Source organism: Cydia pomonella, chromosome 2 (genome assembly GCF_033807575.1).
Source record: "Cydia pomonella isolate Wapato2018A chromosome 2, ilCydPomo1, whole genome shotgun sequence".
NCBI lineage: Eukaryota > Metazoa > Arthropoda > Insecta > Lepidoptera > Tortricidae > Cydia > Cydia pomonella.
In genome coordinates, this window is record NC_084704.1 from 28,035,683 (window position 1) to 28,055,569 (window position 19,887).

The window sequence follows — 19,887 nt, forward strand, 5'->3', positions numbered from 1 at the left end:
TATATATATAAAAAACATACATATACATATATATATATATATATTACATACATATATATTATAGAGGCTTCTTCGACTAAAAACCTTGGGTCGATATGACTAACATACCGATTTTTAGTCTTTTAGCGTGGGAAATAAGCCTACCATAAACTCGTAAGACGGCATTTGTAGGAAAAAAAATTACACGTAATTCAAGAGTTAAATAATATATATAAATTGAAATATACTTATTTTATTTATTTATTTATTTAAACTTCATTGCACATAATATACACAACAATGTACAAATGGCGGACTTAATGCCAAATGGCATTCTCAACCAGACAACCATAGGGCCAAACAGAGATAACTAGAATTGGTGCAGAGAAAGAAATTTATTGAATGAATAAAAAAGCAAACCATACCTACTTATAAACTACATAAATAAATAATGACAATATATAAACTACCACATATTTATAGAATACATACTATAAATATAATAATGATGGACATTATTCGAACTCTTGTTTTAGCAAATGCTTACGTAACATCCGCTTGACAGAAAACTTACTTGGAGCTTGTCTAATATTTAGAGGGAGTGAATTCCAAAGACGACTATCCTGGACTGCGAAAGAGTTAATCATAAAATCAGTACGGTGTAAAGGTGCGGTAAGTTTGAGAATGCGGGAGGTACGCAGCTCACATCCTAGACGAGGAGTATTGAAAACGAATTTACTTTTGAGATAGCCAGGAGCAGAAGGCTCAAACAGGATAGAAAATAAGACACAAAGGATCCGGAAGGACCTACGACGACGGATGGAAAGCCAGTTGAGTTGCCGGCGGTAGACACGATCATATTTACGAAGTCCAAATATAAATCTAATGCAGTTATTGAGACGGTTTAGTTTATTGAGTGATATTGGTAGTGCATACATCCCGGTAATCAATTATTGGTTACACTCAGGACTGCACTAACATATTTTTCGTGTTTACGGGTAGAAAGTTTTTGTTTATAAAAAGTTCTAAGTGTTCCAGTGACCTTCTGACTTATCTCCGAGAGCTGACCAACCCAGGAAAGGTTGGAATCTAAAACTAACCCAAGATTCTTAACACGACTGCTCACCGGAATTAGAGTATCCTCAAATAGGATCGGATCAACCGGTACTGGACTCAACATGGACAGTTGCCGCTGGCTACCTAAAATGAGGGCTTGGCATTTAGCTGGATTTACGCAAATACCAAAGCTAACAGACCACTCGGCCATGTAATCTAAGTCGGCATTTATTGTTGAGATAGCCATTTTTATATCTTCCACATCAGTCTGTGCGTACAGCTGAAGATCGTCTGCATACAAATGGTAAGAGCTTCGAATTTTCGCGGTACCTAATATTTTATATTTAATTTACTCATATTTTAGTTTTAGTTTACTTATAGTTTTATTATTCATTCTAATTATTATTATTTGCGTGTGAAAACTTTCACCTACTAAAACTGGACTTGACTGACCGCAGTTATACTCAGCAAAGTAGATATAAAACATAAATAAAACATTATAAAGTCTTACAGAAGTTTTTAAAATGTTAAAAGTAGTCGCCATTAAATAAGCCTAAAATGCTTTTATTATTCTTTGTGCGTTGCGCCGAGTTTATACGTATATATTATACCTAAAGCTAAAATGGAAAATAGTATAAAGGCATTCAGTAAACTATAAAGTCTGGCCAATAATAGTTATTAAACCTATTAGGATTTAAATCAACTGTCGGTTTGTGTTTAAAAAACATTTTAATGACTTGCCTGGCTCGCGAAGGTGCCTGCTAGGTAAGTAAGCTAGCCAGTTAAAATTGAATGAATTAATAATTATTTAATAAGTAGATAGGAATTACAGATTTCCATACGCAAAGTTAGTAATGGAAACTAACCTAAACATAAAATGTATTTCTACCTATTTGTACCTGTTAAAATGAGTTGTAGTCATTAGTCAATCATCATTTTAATGTAATACTAACCTACAATGTACCGCATTCAAAGAAATAAAATATTTGATTGATTGATTGATTGTATATTTTAATATTTATTATTTTTCCTTTCTTGTCAATGTTAGTTATTATTCTAACCTAGTTGTTTAAAATGCGTTTTGAAATGGAATCACCAAAAGCTTTATTACAAAAAAGAAGTTAAAACCGTAAATTTATTTGGTTTACGCGTCATAACGATGAGTTTAACTGCTTTTTTACTGCATCCCGCCTTTTCTCTGTTTCCCTTTTACATCGTAAAAATAAAAATGTCTTTCGCGATAGTAATTACAGTGAAAAAATCGATGGCAGAGGCAAGTCGGAAATAATATGAGATTTTTTCTCGTTGTTATTTTTTAAATAATTTTATTTAGTAAGAATGTTTAGTGAATTATTTTACTAACCAATCTAATCCGGTTAGTAAACCTACTATAATATTAATATTTTTTTTATAAATAATAACTACCTATCTACGTAGTCAATAGGCCAATTTTCCAATCCACCCGATCCTATATCTACTTATAAAAGGATGTAAAGGCTGCCTTTTGAGTTCTGTCGTTTGGTAAAACTAAAGACAATATAAGTGTTCATTGGTATTTATTGTTTTTCAAAGTAATCACCGTGATACATAATACACTTTGTCATTCGATCGAACCAGTTTTCGAAACACTTATTAAAGTCCGAAGTCGAGGTCTCCAAATCCAAAATGGCCATTTTGTATGCCTCAACCGCTTCTTCAGGCGTTCGGTACCGTTGACCACGAAGTCGTTGCTTGATTTTTGGAAAAGTGAAGAAGTCATTGGGACGTAAGTCTGGACTGTACGGCGGGTGTTCCAGATTTTCGACGTTTTGCTCTTTTAAAATCTCATTTGTCTGCCTAGCGGTGTGCGAGCTCACATTATCGTGGTGCAGTACTATACGACGTATGGGGTTGTTTTTTCGGAACTCACTGATAACTTCTTGTAAAAAAATATTGGTATACCAGTCAGCATTGACCGTTTTACGATCCTCTAGCACGGTGGCGGCAACGTGGCCACTTTTCGCTACAAACGTGGCGACCATTTTTTTCGAAGTGCTCCGTGTGCGTATTACTTTGGTCGGTTTTGGCTCATCTTGGAACACCCAAACAGTCGAGAACCCGGATCGTAGGCATATATCCAAGATTTGTCACTACTGATAATGTCGTAAACGTGTTTAGAGTTTTCTCGGTTGAATTTTCGTAGAGTTTTGCGACACCATCTAACACGAGCCGTTTTTTTGGTCTTCACTGAGTAAATGTGGCATCCAGCGTGAGATCAATTTTTTTACGCCAAGTGGTCTTGCAAAATATTTTGAACATCGGTCCCTGAAATGCCCAATGAACTTTCTATCTCACGGTATGTCGCATGCATAGATATAAGAAGTAAGGAGATTTATAACGAAGCATAATTTCAACGAGTCTCGCTGTCTCCAACTGTCCCCCACCACATCATTAAAGGCGTGGCCAGACAACCAACTCACGCGCTGTGATTGGCCAAACCGCGCGGTGTAGGAGCCTAGAGCGGCGGCACTAGAGTGAGGACAATTCGATAGAGCTATCGATATTTTACATGTTCTTAGAGTTTTGACATTTTTGTTTTAAGTAATAATTGCCATAGACTTAATTCATATTCCTTTAAATTTTTGACCTTATTTACGAGCTAAGAATTTTAAGGTACGTGTAAGGTATATTAGTTGATCCATAAGTTCTCTCACAAAGGTTTTTACTGATAAAATGTAATACAAAGCTTTTAATTTAAAAGAAAAACATGTACCATGATGCGAAAGCTTGTTTATGCTTAACTAATCAAATTGGTTTAAATTTTAGTCATTATTTGATGTAATGTTTGTTTAAATTGTTTACTTTGGGATTATCGTTAGACGCGAGCGCTTCATTAAAAAAATAGTTTCAGTTTATTATAGCATATTTCGTCACCAATTGAAAGCAATTCCAGCATGTTACATAGAGTTATGAAGAACTGCGAAAGCAAGTTATAGTAAATTATATTGTAAGTATAATGCACCATTAAATAAGCTTTTAAATCATATGTACGAATAATAAAGAAAGAGTAATCATAATTATCAGTAAAAATCTTTCTGCTAGAACTTTTGGATCGACTAAGTATACAATATACTATTATTTTAAACATATTTATATTCTATCGTTATATAAATGAGGCGAAGTGTAACTGGAAGCATTTTTCTTGAAAATGATCCGAACAAATAACACTTTTCTCGCTCGTAAACCAGTTAGGGCCCTCTACCTGTAGCATCTATCCATTTTTCTTTAATACCGGGATTTATCGGGAAACTGAAAAAATTGTAACCATGAACATATTTGATTATACCTAGTGCAGTTATTCGAATCGTTGCTAAGAACCTGAATAAAATATACTTATAGGTATAAACTATAATGTTATAAACAAATTGTACTTAATTAAATCAGTTTATTTTTTGGCTTACCTATTCGATTTTTAATCCAAATTAATAAGTATTAAATTAAACATTAGGTGCATATAAAATAATTGTAAAATTTTACTTGAAAAATAATTACTTTCATACACACTATATCCAAACATTTTTATCGATAACGCTCAAAGATCAATTATATGCACGAGCACCACTCTACTTCGCGGCGTCAATGAAGGGAGCGGTTGGCGGTCGTACCAAGAAACAATAATGCCCCTGTGAATATCGTTAGCGGTTTAATGCATTGCGCCGATGCTAAGGACACTACCTCTACAAATAGTTTTCCATGCCAAAGCGTCAATGTAGGATGTATAGACAAATTGCCACGCGTTTGTATGACAACATGGTCTGACTCAGAAAAATCACATGTCACTGGATTTATTTGTTAAAATGTGTGGTTTTATTGACTAATACGTGAAAAAAAATGTACTCACATGTGGTATGTAACTCCATGATCCTTATAGTTTTTGGATGCACTCCTATTTCGACACAAAACAACGCTATAATTCGGCATTTCAATAAAATTGACGCGCACATTGTTCAATGACAGTTAATTTGCTACTGTCTTACGGCGGGCCAGTATGGCCACGATGTGGCCATGTCGCGGCGACACGCGCCACGCCTCCGTCAGCCATCTAGTACTTTCTATGATCTGAGGTCGCATGACATGCATGGCGATCTTCGACGATCAGTTGCCGTACAGCATCAATGTTCTCCTGAGTTACGGCTATTTTGGTCGACCTTCACGATACCTATCACTAAAACTAGAGCAACCACGTTCAAATTCTAAATACCAACGTCCCACAGTGCGCAGGCAGGGTGCTTCATTATTAAGAAACAGTCTTCTTCTTCTTTAAGTGCCTTCTCCATCCCGGAGGTTGGCGACCTTATGTCTATATGCCATTCTATCTGAAGTCATGCTAATTAGTTTCTCTGTACTGCCCACGTCCAACCAGTCTCTTATGTTCCTTGTCCATGATATTCTCCTTCTCCCACGTCCTCGTTTCCCTTCAATTTTCCCTTCAATAATTAGTTTGAATAAGTCATATTTTGAGTTTCTATATATATGTCCGAAATATGTATCTTTCCTTTCTTTAATAGTTGTTACGACTTCCACCTTTTAAGAAACAGTAGTCAACTCTTAAAAGCACCGAAGACGCGTTAAACCTCTTTTGAAATTGTAAAAAATTAACGCACGTAAATTTTCCTTCCAAATTTCCATTTTCACAACTGACTTGTCAACTTTGAAACAACGCTGTAGCTATACTGAAACGATTCGGTCGATCTAGAGTCATTCTTTTGTTTCCGAGTTCTAAATTCAAATATTTTATGATACTAGTTTTTTTTATTTATAAAATCGCGGGAGGTTTGCAAACGACAGAACTTAAAGGCAGCCCTCGTATAATAAGATTAATAAGTCGGTTTAGGGGGCCTAGCCAAGAAAGATGATTACATCGACAAACTCCAAACAAAAATAAATAAGCCGGCCAAGAGCATGTTGGGCCATGCTCAGTGTAGAGTCAATTAGGAACCCTAAGGCTAGGTTCACACGGCGTAAATTTTTCCCGTATACCGTATACGGGATTTTATCATTTGCCATGCCATGATTTATGACATTTGCCATATAAATTTTGTTATCACTACGTTATTCGATAAAATCCCGTATACGGTATACGGGAAAAAATAACGCCGTGTGAACCTAGCCTAAGACTAGGTCCACACGGTGTAAATTTTTCCCGTATACCGTATACGGGATTTTTCCGAATGCCAATTTTGCTGTCACTACTGTATTTGATAAAATCCCGAATACGGTATACGGGAAACCTATCGAAAGTCGTTTTTTTTAGGAATACTTGAGTTTATCCAGATATAACAAAACACGTGCTCATAATTTTTTCCTGCTCTCAAACATATTATACTCAAACCAGCCATTAACTAGCAAGTTGCTTGAGCATCACTTTCTATAGGAGTTAGAAGATTTAGTATATTTTAAGTACTTTGGAGGACAATTTCTCCCAATAGGTTAAGTTTGGGCAGCTAAAAAAATACGCGTCTGTTATTTTAGACTACTCTAACCGGACAGTTGGGTACCTTTCCTTGTTAGTCAAGAATTTTTAAGAGTTCGGAGCAAGCTCGGTTCAGATACCATTGTAAAAAAATACAGCGAATTTAAGTTTTTCATACAAAACTTGCTCTAGCTCTATTAGGTTTGTTTTATAAGCTGGAGCTATAAGTATAAACTAATTACAGACATAGGTACGAGTATACCTCAAGTCATTGTATGTCCAAACTTTCATTATAATCCAACACGCAGTTTTATGAATATAAAATGAGAACAAAACTCCGTTTGTATGGGAAGGTGAAATTCGGCGAGCTTGCTGCGGACTCTTGGACTAGTTGAGTCTTTTGTTTAGAGTATACAGTAAAATGCACGTAAATTATAAACTTGATCTTTATAACTTACGTTCGCTTCTGCAAGACGTGACAAAGAAACAGATAGGTACAAATACACAAACAAAGCCTTGTTTCCGGTCTTCATTTCGAAACAAGATATATCCTGTCTTCTTCATCAATTGGGTAATCCTTAATTGTAAATAAATTAACCGACCATAATTGATGAAAAAATGAAGGCGAAATATAATCAAGATGATATTACCATCACAGCGTAATACATTACTGAGAAGTTTGAGGATAGACTTCAGGTCCTTTGCGATGCGGAAAATGTCCTCCACCAAGGCAGAAAGTAGTACCGCTCCTACCGCTCGACGTATCGCACCAGATTTATCGGTCTCTTCCGTAAATTGGTTCACCAAATAAAACTGAGCAAAACGACTTTTAAATATGGCCCATGGATCCTGCGTGCGGTGGTCGAACACCGGGCTGTTACCTAACACCAGATTCGTTGCTAACATTTTCTCACTTGTGATTAACTGATTTTTATCAAAAAAACTTCACTTTTTATACGTCGCCGTGTGTTGTTTTTTCGTCGCCACTGAAAAGTTTCAGGATAGAATTCAGAATAAAACCCAGGAGTAGCAGTATAGCGTGTACTGGTCGGTTACAAACTGACTTGCATAACTAGTTTTAAAACTACCTTTTATTATAAACACTACAATTACTATTATTATTCATAATTACAATATAAACGCATACTTAACCTAGATATTCACTGTGAATATGCTTTTCGAGTACAATCCCACCAAAGAATTCGGCTAAAACTGCACCCCCACGAATGCATATCAGACACATTTACCGATAAACAGACGCTGCCAACGTAACATGATCTGAATGGAAACCTATATAATGCTTTACTCCTATTGTTTGCGGGAAGAATGGAGTGTTAGTGAAGTTCCAGATAGAGTGGTTGTCGGACGATCTGGGATTATTCTTTAGGGGGGACGCGACGCGACGGCGCCACCGATGCTGACTCAGCGCTGCCAAATCACTGATCTGCAACTGACTCACTGTCATATTTATTTTACAATATTCCGTTCAGCTTGTGTTACAGTTATCAAGCTAATAATATCAAGGTAGTACGAGTACCTTAACGTTCTTTTAGCTATCACTAAGTAAGTTACCATGACGGCTTCAGATTACACATGTATGTTTCACATTAACTTAGAGCGATATTCGCATTTTACAAATTGATTTGATTTTGACAACATTCACGGCTCGAACGCCGATTCCTTAGAATTTCAAACGTTGGTTATAAAATTTACTAATGACAGCTGTCAAGATAAAAGTGCGGGCGTAATGACACGTTAATTGATGGACGTGATTAAGCGTCCATCGTCTTTCATCAAACCGTTTAAAAAATTACGTTTACTTTATCATGTCTTTATCACTTAACCTTATAACTACGATAACTTTTGCAGAGATGTCATTTTCTGTCGTATATCGGCTATGGAAATAGAAAAGCTGTAACTCTTCAAAGGAGTTGGCGCAACATTCTTTACAGCTGTTAAGATTTTCATTGACAGTTCCCGAAAATCTGTTGGGAATTGAACATTGGTAAATAAATTATATTAAGGTATTTTTCCAAGTTAACGTAATAAAATAGTAATAATTTTCTGTCTGTGGCACAGATCCTTTTGTTGAAAACAAAGATGATTTTAGCGCTATATAAAAATACATTACTTAGTGTTAAAATAAAGGACCGCTAAATAGACTTACCTCTCTTACTTAACTCACCAAAAATCTTACTCACCTCCAAAATCACAAAAGTGTCTGGCTCTCCGCTTCTAGTAGGAACAATCATAGTGTTGTGTTCCTGCCGGTGAGTAAGGATGCCATAGCTCAACGAGGGTGCGGAGTGTTGGGGTCGGCAACGCGCATGAAACTCCTCTGGAGTTGCGGGCGTATATAGGCTACGGAGACTGCTTCATCAGGCGGGCCGTATGCTTGTTTACAACCAACGTAGTATATAAAAAAAGACAAGTCTTAATGAGCACTATTTCTTTTTTTAATTTTAATGTTTTCAGAAACAATACAGATCGCTCAATCGAGGTTCAAATCTCGGTTTTTATTATGTATACCGTCATCTAGTAGCCACAACACTGCGGGAGTCAATTTGTGTAAGATCATACTACTTAGATGTTTTGTCATGCCTAACATGACTATTATTTTACTATATCACGCAGTAGAATCACATATGAAATTCTAAAAAAAACTACTTGCAGCAAAACTGTTTGATTATTGAGATATGCCTATACTTGTAGTATAATATTTATTGGCGCATAAACATAATATACTTAACCTCCCTTCTTTTTTATTGGTCCATCATTATCATTACTAAGGATCATGACTACTATGTTTTGCAGCTCCTGTGATTTGTCTCCATCGGTCTCGATCTCCCGTAGCCCTCACCGCTTGATGGACTTTTCCTGAGGTGGCAATTTGGACATATCAACTGATTGGTGGGGGGTCCTGGGGTCATTCACCCTCCACTATTCCAAGTACGATCACTTTTTCTAAGTTTTCTTCACCTCTACGCATAACATAGATCAAGTAAGAATAAGCAACCGATGTTGGCATATGGTAGAAAGACGTGTTTTGATGCCAAGCTGTGAGAGAATCGACGCATTTGTGCGCCGGGCCGTCCAAGGTATACGAAGCATTCGCCTCCAGCACCACATTTCAAATGCGTCTATCCTTTGTCTCTCTCTAGCGAGTATTTTTCATGTTTCTGCTCCTTACATGAAAATTGTGAAGACCAAGGCTCTTATTTATAGGCATAAAAAAGCAAGAAAAGGCATTCTAGGAAAACAAATTATGTTTTACTTAAATAACATTTTTTCTGACGCGGAGCAAAGAGATTGCTCAAGCAAAACTACTGTTGAATAATATAACTACACCAGAAAGTAACTACTTAGCTGGTAAAAAACAGTAAACACCAGGGAAAGAATATTTTACTAGCGTGCCCATAGTACCTACTGAATAACATTAAAGTAATTATGTTTTCCTAATTATACTCTCATGGCGCTACGGTCTACGCCGTATCTAGTGGCAAGTAGTAGTAGTGTACAGTAATGGTATCTTGTATAGGTAGTATTTAGCCGTAGTATCCGAGAAAAACTTCCATAAGAAGGAGAATAGTCCATATAACTCGTATGTTTATCTAAAGTAGCTTGTACTTTTGAAACTGTTTTCTCCTTTTGTTTTGTGAACAATATCGCGTTTGAACATCGTGAGCAATATCGCGTTGGTTTGAAATTGTACAGGTATTTTGTAAGACCAACAAGAGACGTACGTTGTGATATAGAAAAAGCAATAAATCTGAACCAAATTGAGTATTGTACCATCTAAAGTATACGTTTAATGAAATCAATAACTTAGTCGTGCAGAAAAGCTACTTACGCGGCGCATAAGAACAAACAAAGTGTACGCGAAGCAGGGTATTTGTGAACTGAGTCGCATAATCTACTTAACACTTTACAACTTGCGACTAATAAATGCAATATTTTCAAGCGTCTATTTTCCTACCTAATACAGTACTATCCTTGCTCGATTCGAACTCTTGACTATATATCTTGATCACCGTTATAGCGTTTTGAATGCGTTTTTTGTTTTGTTTCCTAGTTTTAACTAATTATAGGATAAAAAAAATTTATGTAGATTTTAATTTGTAGTTTTTGAACCCTATATTTTTGGGATAAGTGAATCTTTAACAACATATCCTTGACAGCGATATAGTACCTACAATAAATACTTGCAGTTATTTGTGTATGGAAAATTTAAAGAATTTATCACAACGGTTTAAGGTAGGTTCTCCTGAAAGGCCCCATTAATTATTTCTTATACTATACCTACTAAGGATCTGCCACCAACATCAAAAAATCGAGAAACGTTATCAGCCTCTCTGTCGCTCGAATACGTAAGAGCAATAAAGAGGCAGATACGAGTAACCCTTTTAATTTTTCGTTTCTTTACATCTGCGGGACTTCCGATATTAATATGAATGGAACTTGATATTAGGTTACTGTTAATTCTCATTTTGGGATCGAACTTGTTAATAATCATACGGCTCGCCCCCTCTTTAACAAGTTTTAAAAGTATACATAGTTCTATCCGGAAGAAAGCAAGCAACTTGGCGTGCACGTAGTTTATGTAGGTATGTACAACAAAGCTGTACATAGAAACAACTCAAAAATAATTATTTTTCCCCCTATGTTATTTTAAATTTATTTTTATATATCAGTATGATCCTCGTCAAATTGACTTACGTTTTCACATTACACGTGTAATAAAATAAACAAGTGTATACAACTCGTCAAGTTTATTTTTCTGCGTTCCCGAGTTGTTTACCTTTTTGTTTTCCTACATAAACTATATGTATGCCAAATTTCATGCTTACATCAGGATGTAACTGTACCTGGGATGGGACTGTATTTAGGGTCGAACCCCGAACTAAACTATACCCCAACCAAAAGTGCAAATATTTATAGCTGAACATTTCGCAGGAATATAAAATATTCCGAAGTGAAGTCCAGACCACTGTTTCTAAATGTTGTATTTTTAGTGGCGAATGTAGATCGTAAACTATTTTCGTAAGAGCATCCCCCAAGACATTCCGCTATCCCCTTGCAAATGCTCGCGAGCCATGTCGCATTGCGGGAGGGGGTTCGTCGGTGCAATACACAAGCTGCAACGGACCTACACCGCAAAGTTACAGTCACAACAAGATTTTTCCGGTCCCGTGAGGCATAATATCTTTTGAACGGGTCTGGTCGTGAGTAGGTTTCCATGCTTCAAAATGCATAGGTACATGATTAGCAATTAACCATTATAATATTAACATATAAATTATTGCCATTTATTTATTAATGTAACATATTGCCCTTAGCGTGGTAAACCACTGCCACTTATGATATCGTGACAATATCCAAAAACATCGGGCTAAGGTTTCACTATTTATAATAACAACTAAGGTGTCGGCTTACGTCAGCGAATAACTCGCGAAAGCGAAGCGGCGCGGCGCGGGTGAATTCGATCCTTTGATACCTATGGAAGTGTCCTACGTGGGCGATCTCGTTGTGAACGCGAATGCTGTTGGGCAGCCGCGCCGCGAGTTATTCGCTCACGTAAGCCACTGCGTAAGCGTAGTAGGTGAAGTTAAAAAGAGACTACCGGATAAATGAAATAATGTTGGTCCGGTTATATGGACCGGTTATACCAATAAATGTCAAAGAGTTTACTTTAAAAATACACATACATATACATATATATATACATATGGATTTAACTAAATAAAACACGTTTTGACTACTTCTGGACTAAATAATATAAGTACATTCCTACTAAATAAAGTGTTCCACTCGCCAATTGATCAAGTTATGTTATGTTATGTTATTTTAAATAAAGGTAAGGGAAGTAGTTACATATACACAGCGGTTAAAACGCTAAAACGCTTTTCTGTAGCCTTTCCAGTGTAATTTAAAACCTTAGGTAAATATTTGACTACCCAGACTACTACTGATCTTAAAGTTCACGCTAAGTTTCTTTATATTATTTTATCTGGCAGCCATACTCGCTGGCTTCCGTATATTATACCTTCTTGGTAATAGGGGAGCTCTAAGCCGACTTATAAATTGCTTTTGGTAATTTAATATATCGTAACGTCGGAACTGTAGGGGTTCACCGCGCTGTAAAACATTTTAGCAAAGATTTTGTGAAAATCTGAAAAATGGCAGAAAGTACTTCGTGGTCCTCTAGCTGTTATATTACGAATGCGTGTATTTTATACATACTAGCTATTACCCGCGACTTCGTACGCATGTATTATTATGTTGGTTATGTATGTATTTTTTATATAACCGCAAACTTAAACTAGACGTAGGTTTTAGTGCTATAAAACGATTCTGAAACATTTTTAATTTAGTCTTTAACTATCAGAGCATATTTAATTCCTTTTTTTCCGAGCAGCAATGTATTACGTACATCATAGTCACTTGAATGTGACAGTTGTGACGTCGCGTCATTAAATGCGAAGTTTTGAATAAAATCCAAGTAGTGATACATTGCTTGCTGAATTATTTTATTGGAAAAATAAAAGTCGTCTGTTTGTGTTCATTAAAGCCTACACTACCCTTTGGTTATGCGGTCGTATCAAAAATATACGCTATATCATAAATCTGCATGAATATAGAATATTTTGCAGCAAAAGATAACAATAAGATAATTTGTTAATTTAATAATACGTGACGTTTGTCTATCACTATATCTTTCTACGCAACTCTCGATATAAATCCTCTCAACCCTCATACTCGTAGAACAAGAATTTACCAAAGCGGTAATTTTATTTTACAGTACATTTGGTCCTACATTGCCGTGCGGTTTTGTTTCTTTTTAAAAATAAAAGAATGTTTCCTTTAAGTAAAATAGGCTAACTTAAGGTACTGATATTAAGGTACTTTTCCTCCAGGGCCGATTGTTTTCGTTCAATATTGATACTTCTATAATAATGCAAGTATAGTTGTTAGATTTGTAGCTGGCCCCCAACGGCTTATCCTTTATCCATTGGTAACTAAAACGGCGCGTGTCACTACCTGCAAAAAAAAGAGCCCGGTCACTTTAATTGGTTATTTAATTACAACTCCTATTGGTAATTGAAATAAGATTCAAAATGAATAAATGGAAAAATAATTTGCGAGTTCTTGTGTGGTCCCTAATCAGTTACTGAGTGCCGGCGAGTCGAACGCTACCGAACCAGCGTAAAATATGTCCTCGATATGCGTAACAAAGGCGCGTTATCGGAGAGCACACCTACACTGGTTTTTTGAGCGTTGGACTAGCCCGCGCTTAGGTGCGAATTAGAATTATAAGACCCTTTTTTGCAGGTAGTGGCACGCGCCGTTTTAGTTAACAATAGACAAAGAATAAGCCGTTGAGGGCCAGCTACAAATCTAACGACTATACTTATTACTTACACATTCACTGGTAGCAACCCGTTAGACGGGTTCTCTGTTCGCTGGAGCTTTTCGCTACATAACGTATATAGCGCATAGCTCGCGCTGGCACTAAATATGTTAACTGCCTCGAGGTTCCTAATATTGCATCCATGTGAAAATTACTGTAAAAATAATAGAGCTAACTAAAAAAAACAGTATCAGTTTACTATTATGTACTGTTTATCGCTATTTGTTTATCGTTATTTTTTGCCGTTTCCAGTTCGTGACAAACTTTGGCATGGCTTGATTTCTAATTCGCGTGTTAATTCGTCGTAAAATCCTTTAATATTGTTTTAAATTCAAGTACGGTCATAAAATGCGTTTCATATTCAAACGACTCAAGTAAGGCAAAAATACTTAATGTTACAGTAGGTCAGTGAAAAAGCCAAGCACTTAAGCGCCAGATTATATATTTATGTACCTATCTAAATTTTAAATTTCATAGCTTAATGCGCCATGTGCATTACGATACATTCCAAGAAGCCTACACAGTGTCTACCTGGGATTCAATCTTTTGACTTTTTAAGACCGAGACATGATGTCGGGATGTTCAATTTTCCAACGAACAGGTCTAATGGCAGTCCGAGTTGCGGCGCAGGTGGTGTTTATAGCACAACTTGCCCCAGACGGGCGTCGAACTAAGTCCAACTAATAAATCACCACGACGGCTTTACACTGATACAATTCTTTCCCAAAGCCTACGTGTTAATAAAGGCAAACTTTCGAGGTGGACTAATGACGCCTGACGCATGATAGACTGTTTAAACTTTCGGATAAAACTGTCATAACATACCTGAATAAAGCAACTTAGCTGCAAATATTAAATTTAAACAATAATAACATAAAAATGTTGACGCTTCTGCCGAATATATCAGAATACAATAATAATTCCGCCTTCCGTAAACGAATTACAAGGGTTTCTTCATTCTATATATTGTGTCATTCACGTTATTGAAGGTTAGATTTGACAAATCTACGCGAGATCGTGGATGACACGAACTATGCGTACTCGATGGGTACGCTGACACATGTCATTAAGCGATTATAGGGTTGTGGTTATAACAGTGCACATTTGTAACATTTTTTACGATTCTCGATTAAATCTGCCAAGGGTATATACTCGATTCTGTTGGTGATGACTTATATGTTAAATTACACATACCTTCATAATGTCACGCGACTGAAACGATTTGACACGATGGCGGAACGATTTGTACTTTAAGTAGATTCAAACTCTACTGCAGTTGAGTTCACATAATGAAACTTAACGAGATTAAAATGTATATTTATATTTATTATAAGTTATAACATAATAATATATAACAAATTGACTAAGTCCCAAGGTAAGCTCAATAAGGCTTGTGTTGAGGGTACTTAGACAACGATATATATATAATATAAAAATATTTATAAATACTTAAATACATAAAAGACACCCATGACTCAGGAACAAATATCCATGCTCATCCCACGAATAAATGCCCTTACCAGGATTTGAACCCGGGACCATCAGCTTCGTAGGCAGGGTCACTACCCACTAGGCCAAACCGGTCGTCGAATACACGGTGAAATTTAATTGGTGATCAAGAACCTACTTTCTTAACTCAGTAATCGATGGCGATCACATTAATGGTTCACTAACACAAACAATTTTTTTTTTTAATAACCTAATTTTAAGTTAAATAAAAATTATAATTAATAATTTATTAAATTAAAAAATAAGTACTAAGACACAAACCATCATCTAAGTTCACAGCGCAGGCTTCGTCAAAAGCGTAGGTACTTACTAAACGGAATCCGCAACAAACTTCGTCCAATCTACATAAGTGATAATCCGCCACAGGCTTCGTCAAATATGTACAAGATAAAATCCGCAAAAATCTAAATACTTACTACCTACGCCTTCGTCTTGGTTAATTTTAATTGAGATTTGTCTAAAGAGATGGTTGTGTCTAAAACCTCTCTCCAAAGTAACAGCCATAAAAAACGAAATACTTGTTTTCGTCATGTTTGTTATTGTCATGTTCATATTAAATGATGGCACTTGACGTACGCCTATTTCCCTTCAGTCAAAGTAGGGTGTCCATGTCTTGTATCCAGTGGTTACTAATTTTAACGATATACATTAATTGTAATGAATTAGATAGATAGCGAAGTAAATTGCATGAGAAATAGCGTATTCAATCCCATTTAGATTGGTATTTATTATTTTTCAACTGCTGTCTATTAATATGAGACATTCTAAGCTACGAAGATATGTATTTTTGTTCTGTTGGGATTCGAGTTATTTTTGTTAAAAAAAGGATTGGTCAGAAAACTCAATGGCATGGAATGAAAAAAGCAAATTTCACCGTACCCTTCGTGTTTGGAAAATGTAAACTTCATATTAATATGAAAAACATTTGAAATGCAATCTGCAGTAATTTGCACTTCACAGATCGGTAAGTGTATATGAATACATATATATAGGTATTTGTTTGTTCGTTATTTGTACAGATATCTGATAAATGCTAAAGATTCTACTTATAGTAGATAGTATTTTCTGTGGCATATGAGGTTATATATTTCACTCCTTATCGCTTTTCTAAATGTCGAACGTCGGACAATTGGGAGCGTGCACGACTGTCACGCAACCTAGTGTCCGCAAGTCTAGGGGAAAACGTCAATTCACTACATCTTGTAAAACTACTCCAAAACTAAAAACTACTGAACGGATTTTCATACGACTTTCATCTATCAATAGAGTGATTCTTGAGGAAGGCTTAAATATATAGCTTGTTAAGGTTTTGTGTAAATTGTTTGAAATATAACGATGTTGTCGGAAAGAATCACGCTGGCTAGGAGCTTTAATCGAAAACGCTGCCTAATCCGTTAGAACTATAACAACACAATGTATGGTGGGGTTGTTTCTCATTCATAGGTCTACAAAAAAGTCCGCGATGTTAAATGTCTATCTTTTAAGGATAACTATATCCATTCTTAACTTCTAGAAAAAGATCACATAATATGTGGCATATGCAAAGCTATTTACATGGATGCATTATTAACAATTATCAAAATAAATACGTTAGTTATATTAAGCATTTCATACAGATTACAATGATCCCTTACACCATACAATTTAAATGAATATTTCAGGAGTAATCGGAAATCAAAGTTTCATTCCGAGCCATATAATTGTACGAAATGTTAAAGACGCTATCCGCAGTTAGTTCAAATTTTTACCACCTTATGCGCTGGGATCGCTTTACTTACCCCCACCATGCACTCCGCACGGTCCCATGCTGGAAGTCGTTTTTCTCGAAAAGTAGGTAGTTATTATAGACGATAAAATTTTAGACGAATCCTATAGAGACCACATTAAAAGTCGCATAGATCGTGAGCAATTTATTGCTTGACTGAATATTGTCAAAATTCCCAAAGAAGATACAATTTTCATATTGCCATCAATCTAATTACTAACGACACCTGAATAAAAATGTGTCCTATTTGCGTGATTAATATCTGTAATTGGCTCAATTCAGAAACTTTCATAATTACCTAAGTAATATCGTTGGAAAGTAAATTTCAATGTAAAAATTGAAGTTAACAATGGCCACACTTTGTCGTTTTCATGTTTGTCGCCAGCTCACCGTTAACTTACTTTTACTTACTTACCCTAGTTTAATTATAAGACTTTGAAGTAGGTAGTGAAATGGTTATATTGTTTTTGTTAAAATAAAAGAACAATGTATGTATTTTTAGCACATTTTGTCAAGGAAAACAACACACTATATAATGACGTCTTTTTAACATGATGAAGTTTTCTTTAAGTTGGCAGTTGCGTATAGTTTATCCCAAGTTCAAAAAGTAGTAATTTTGTTTTTAGCTTACGCTCGGACCGGTAAGTGTGTTGTCCAATAAGGGCCCTTGCCCTTGTTGTATAATCTATGTCCTATAGACCTACTTGCATAATAAATTGATAATACATTATTAAGGACCAAGTGTAATGAAATTAAATTAAATATATGTCATTTAGAAAAAAAAAACAGGACTATATATAACATTTATATACAGATGTCAATCACAATGAACAAATCAACGATGATCAACTACGATGAAGGTACGGTTTGATGAAGTAGGACCATATGTCTAAAATATGAAATACATTAGCTTATATATATTATATTGTTTAATTTGGAACAGATTTCTACTTAACAACATGTACCTTAGAAACTAAACTTAAACTAGAAGAGAATAATGACAGTGCATTTCATTTGATGAAATACATAAATTCGGGTTGGCACAACTACTAATTCTTAACAACAGCGGAAATAGAGTTTTTTTGTCAGTCAGAACACGATTTCGGTATGATACATTTGAATTTAGTAGAAAACTGTATTAATTACATTGTCTACCTAGTTTCCTTGTGACGTTTATCTTAGCACTGTTGGAAGAAGTAATGTGACCAACGGGACAATCCTGGCCGCTGAGCTACTGGACATGACGGTTGGACTAGCATCTGAAAAAAAAGATTGAATGAGCTAGTTTCATTTAAAAATGGGACCCTATTAGTAAGACTCCACTGTTCGTCTGTCTGTCTGTCACCAGCTGTATCTCATGAATCGTGATAGCTAGACAGTTGAGATTTTCACAGATGATGTATTTCTGTTGCAACAAATACTAGAAACAGAAAAAAAATATATTTAAGTGGGGCTCCCTTACAACAAACGTGATTTATTTTGCCATTTTTGGCGTAATGGTACGGAACCCTTCGTGCGCGAGTCCAGCTCGACGACGAGCCGCCTGATAGGGGTCGTTGCACCAGCGGGTCGAAGGACTCAATGCAAAGTATGCTTAATTACACTTTTGAATCGTAATTAAAATTCAATCCCGCCAAATCTCTCACTGTCATTAAGATTTGCATCGATTTAACTAAGTAGCGTGATTAATCCAATCCACCAATAATTTAATTTTCATGAAGAGTAACTAAATATAAATCAATGTCGAGTAACTTATTTGATGCAATTTCGTAAACTACACACATACACGAGTAAATCCCCTTTGGTAAGTTTTGAGCTAAGTTTTGTATCTGTACAATTTTTATTTATTTAAACGATAAATGTTTGGGCCAATAAAGCAACCGTGTGACGTCATAATAGCATAGCAGTAACAAAGAAATGTCATGTGCAGTGAAAACATCGCTGTTCTTAACAAATTTAACACTTGTTTCTGCTGTCAGATGACATACCTACAGATAACAAAACTACGATTTTAATTATGAGATTAAAAATAAATCTCATGTTTTATATCAAAATAGTATTAGATTCGTATTTTTATGATAAAAACTATATAAATAACTTACTTTCATAATTTAATTTTGATAGATAAAGCTCCCCTATTGATACGCTTATCAAAACCCGGCATCATTCCTATAATAGGGTTATTGACACATGTTGAATTTTATAACTAAATTTAGTTAAATAGATAGAAAATGTTAAACAATAATTGGAAACTTAATAAATATATCGGAAAAAAAAAAATACAATACCTCAAAGTTTCAATTTTTTTTTTATACATCCAAAAAGGAAAAAATAATGGTACCTATCAAAATGTAATAAATTTTATTTAAAAAAATGTATAGCAAATCAACGCATTATTTCACCTACTAAATTGCAATGTCCTTCTTTTCCACACATCGAAACGGCTTCAAAGCAATAGTGACGTTGCATCGTGACGTCACGATGTATTGTCATTTTGTTAGGAGCGTTTCGTCACTAAAGTGCGATTTGAGACTTTAACTATCATTTGTGGCTTTTGTATTGCTTTAACGCAACGGGTTCCATATAGAAATTTGATTCTCAAAACAAACCTGATCGATTGATATATTTAATAAATAAAAAATGTCAACTAGCCTCTACCTGTACACCTTACGTCACAGCAAATGTATTGATAGACGTATACCGTGAAAATTATCCCGA

The 19,887-nt window shown here is 35.5% G+C and overlaps 1 protein-coding gene across 2 annotated transcripts in view; it reads right to left on the bottom strand.

Annotated features, from left to right (window-relative positions):
• Nucleotides 1-18,075: 18,075 nt before the first annotated feature.
• The window catches only part of LOC133534814 (uncharacterized), an 89,105-nt gene continuing 87,293 nt past the window's right edge, over nt 18,076-19,887 (bottom strand). For both annotated transcript variants that reach the window (XM_061874101.1, XM_061874099.1), the window contains one exon: nt 18,076-18,428. Coding sequence is in view for 1 of the 2 variants with exons in the window: in XM_061874099.1 (XP_061730083.1) it covers nt 18,343-18,428 (86 nt within the window). In the remaining variant the exon portion in view is untranslated. The remainder of the gene's footprint in view (nt 18,429-19,887) is intronic.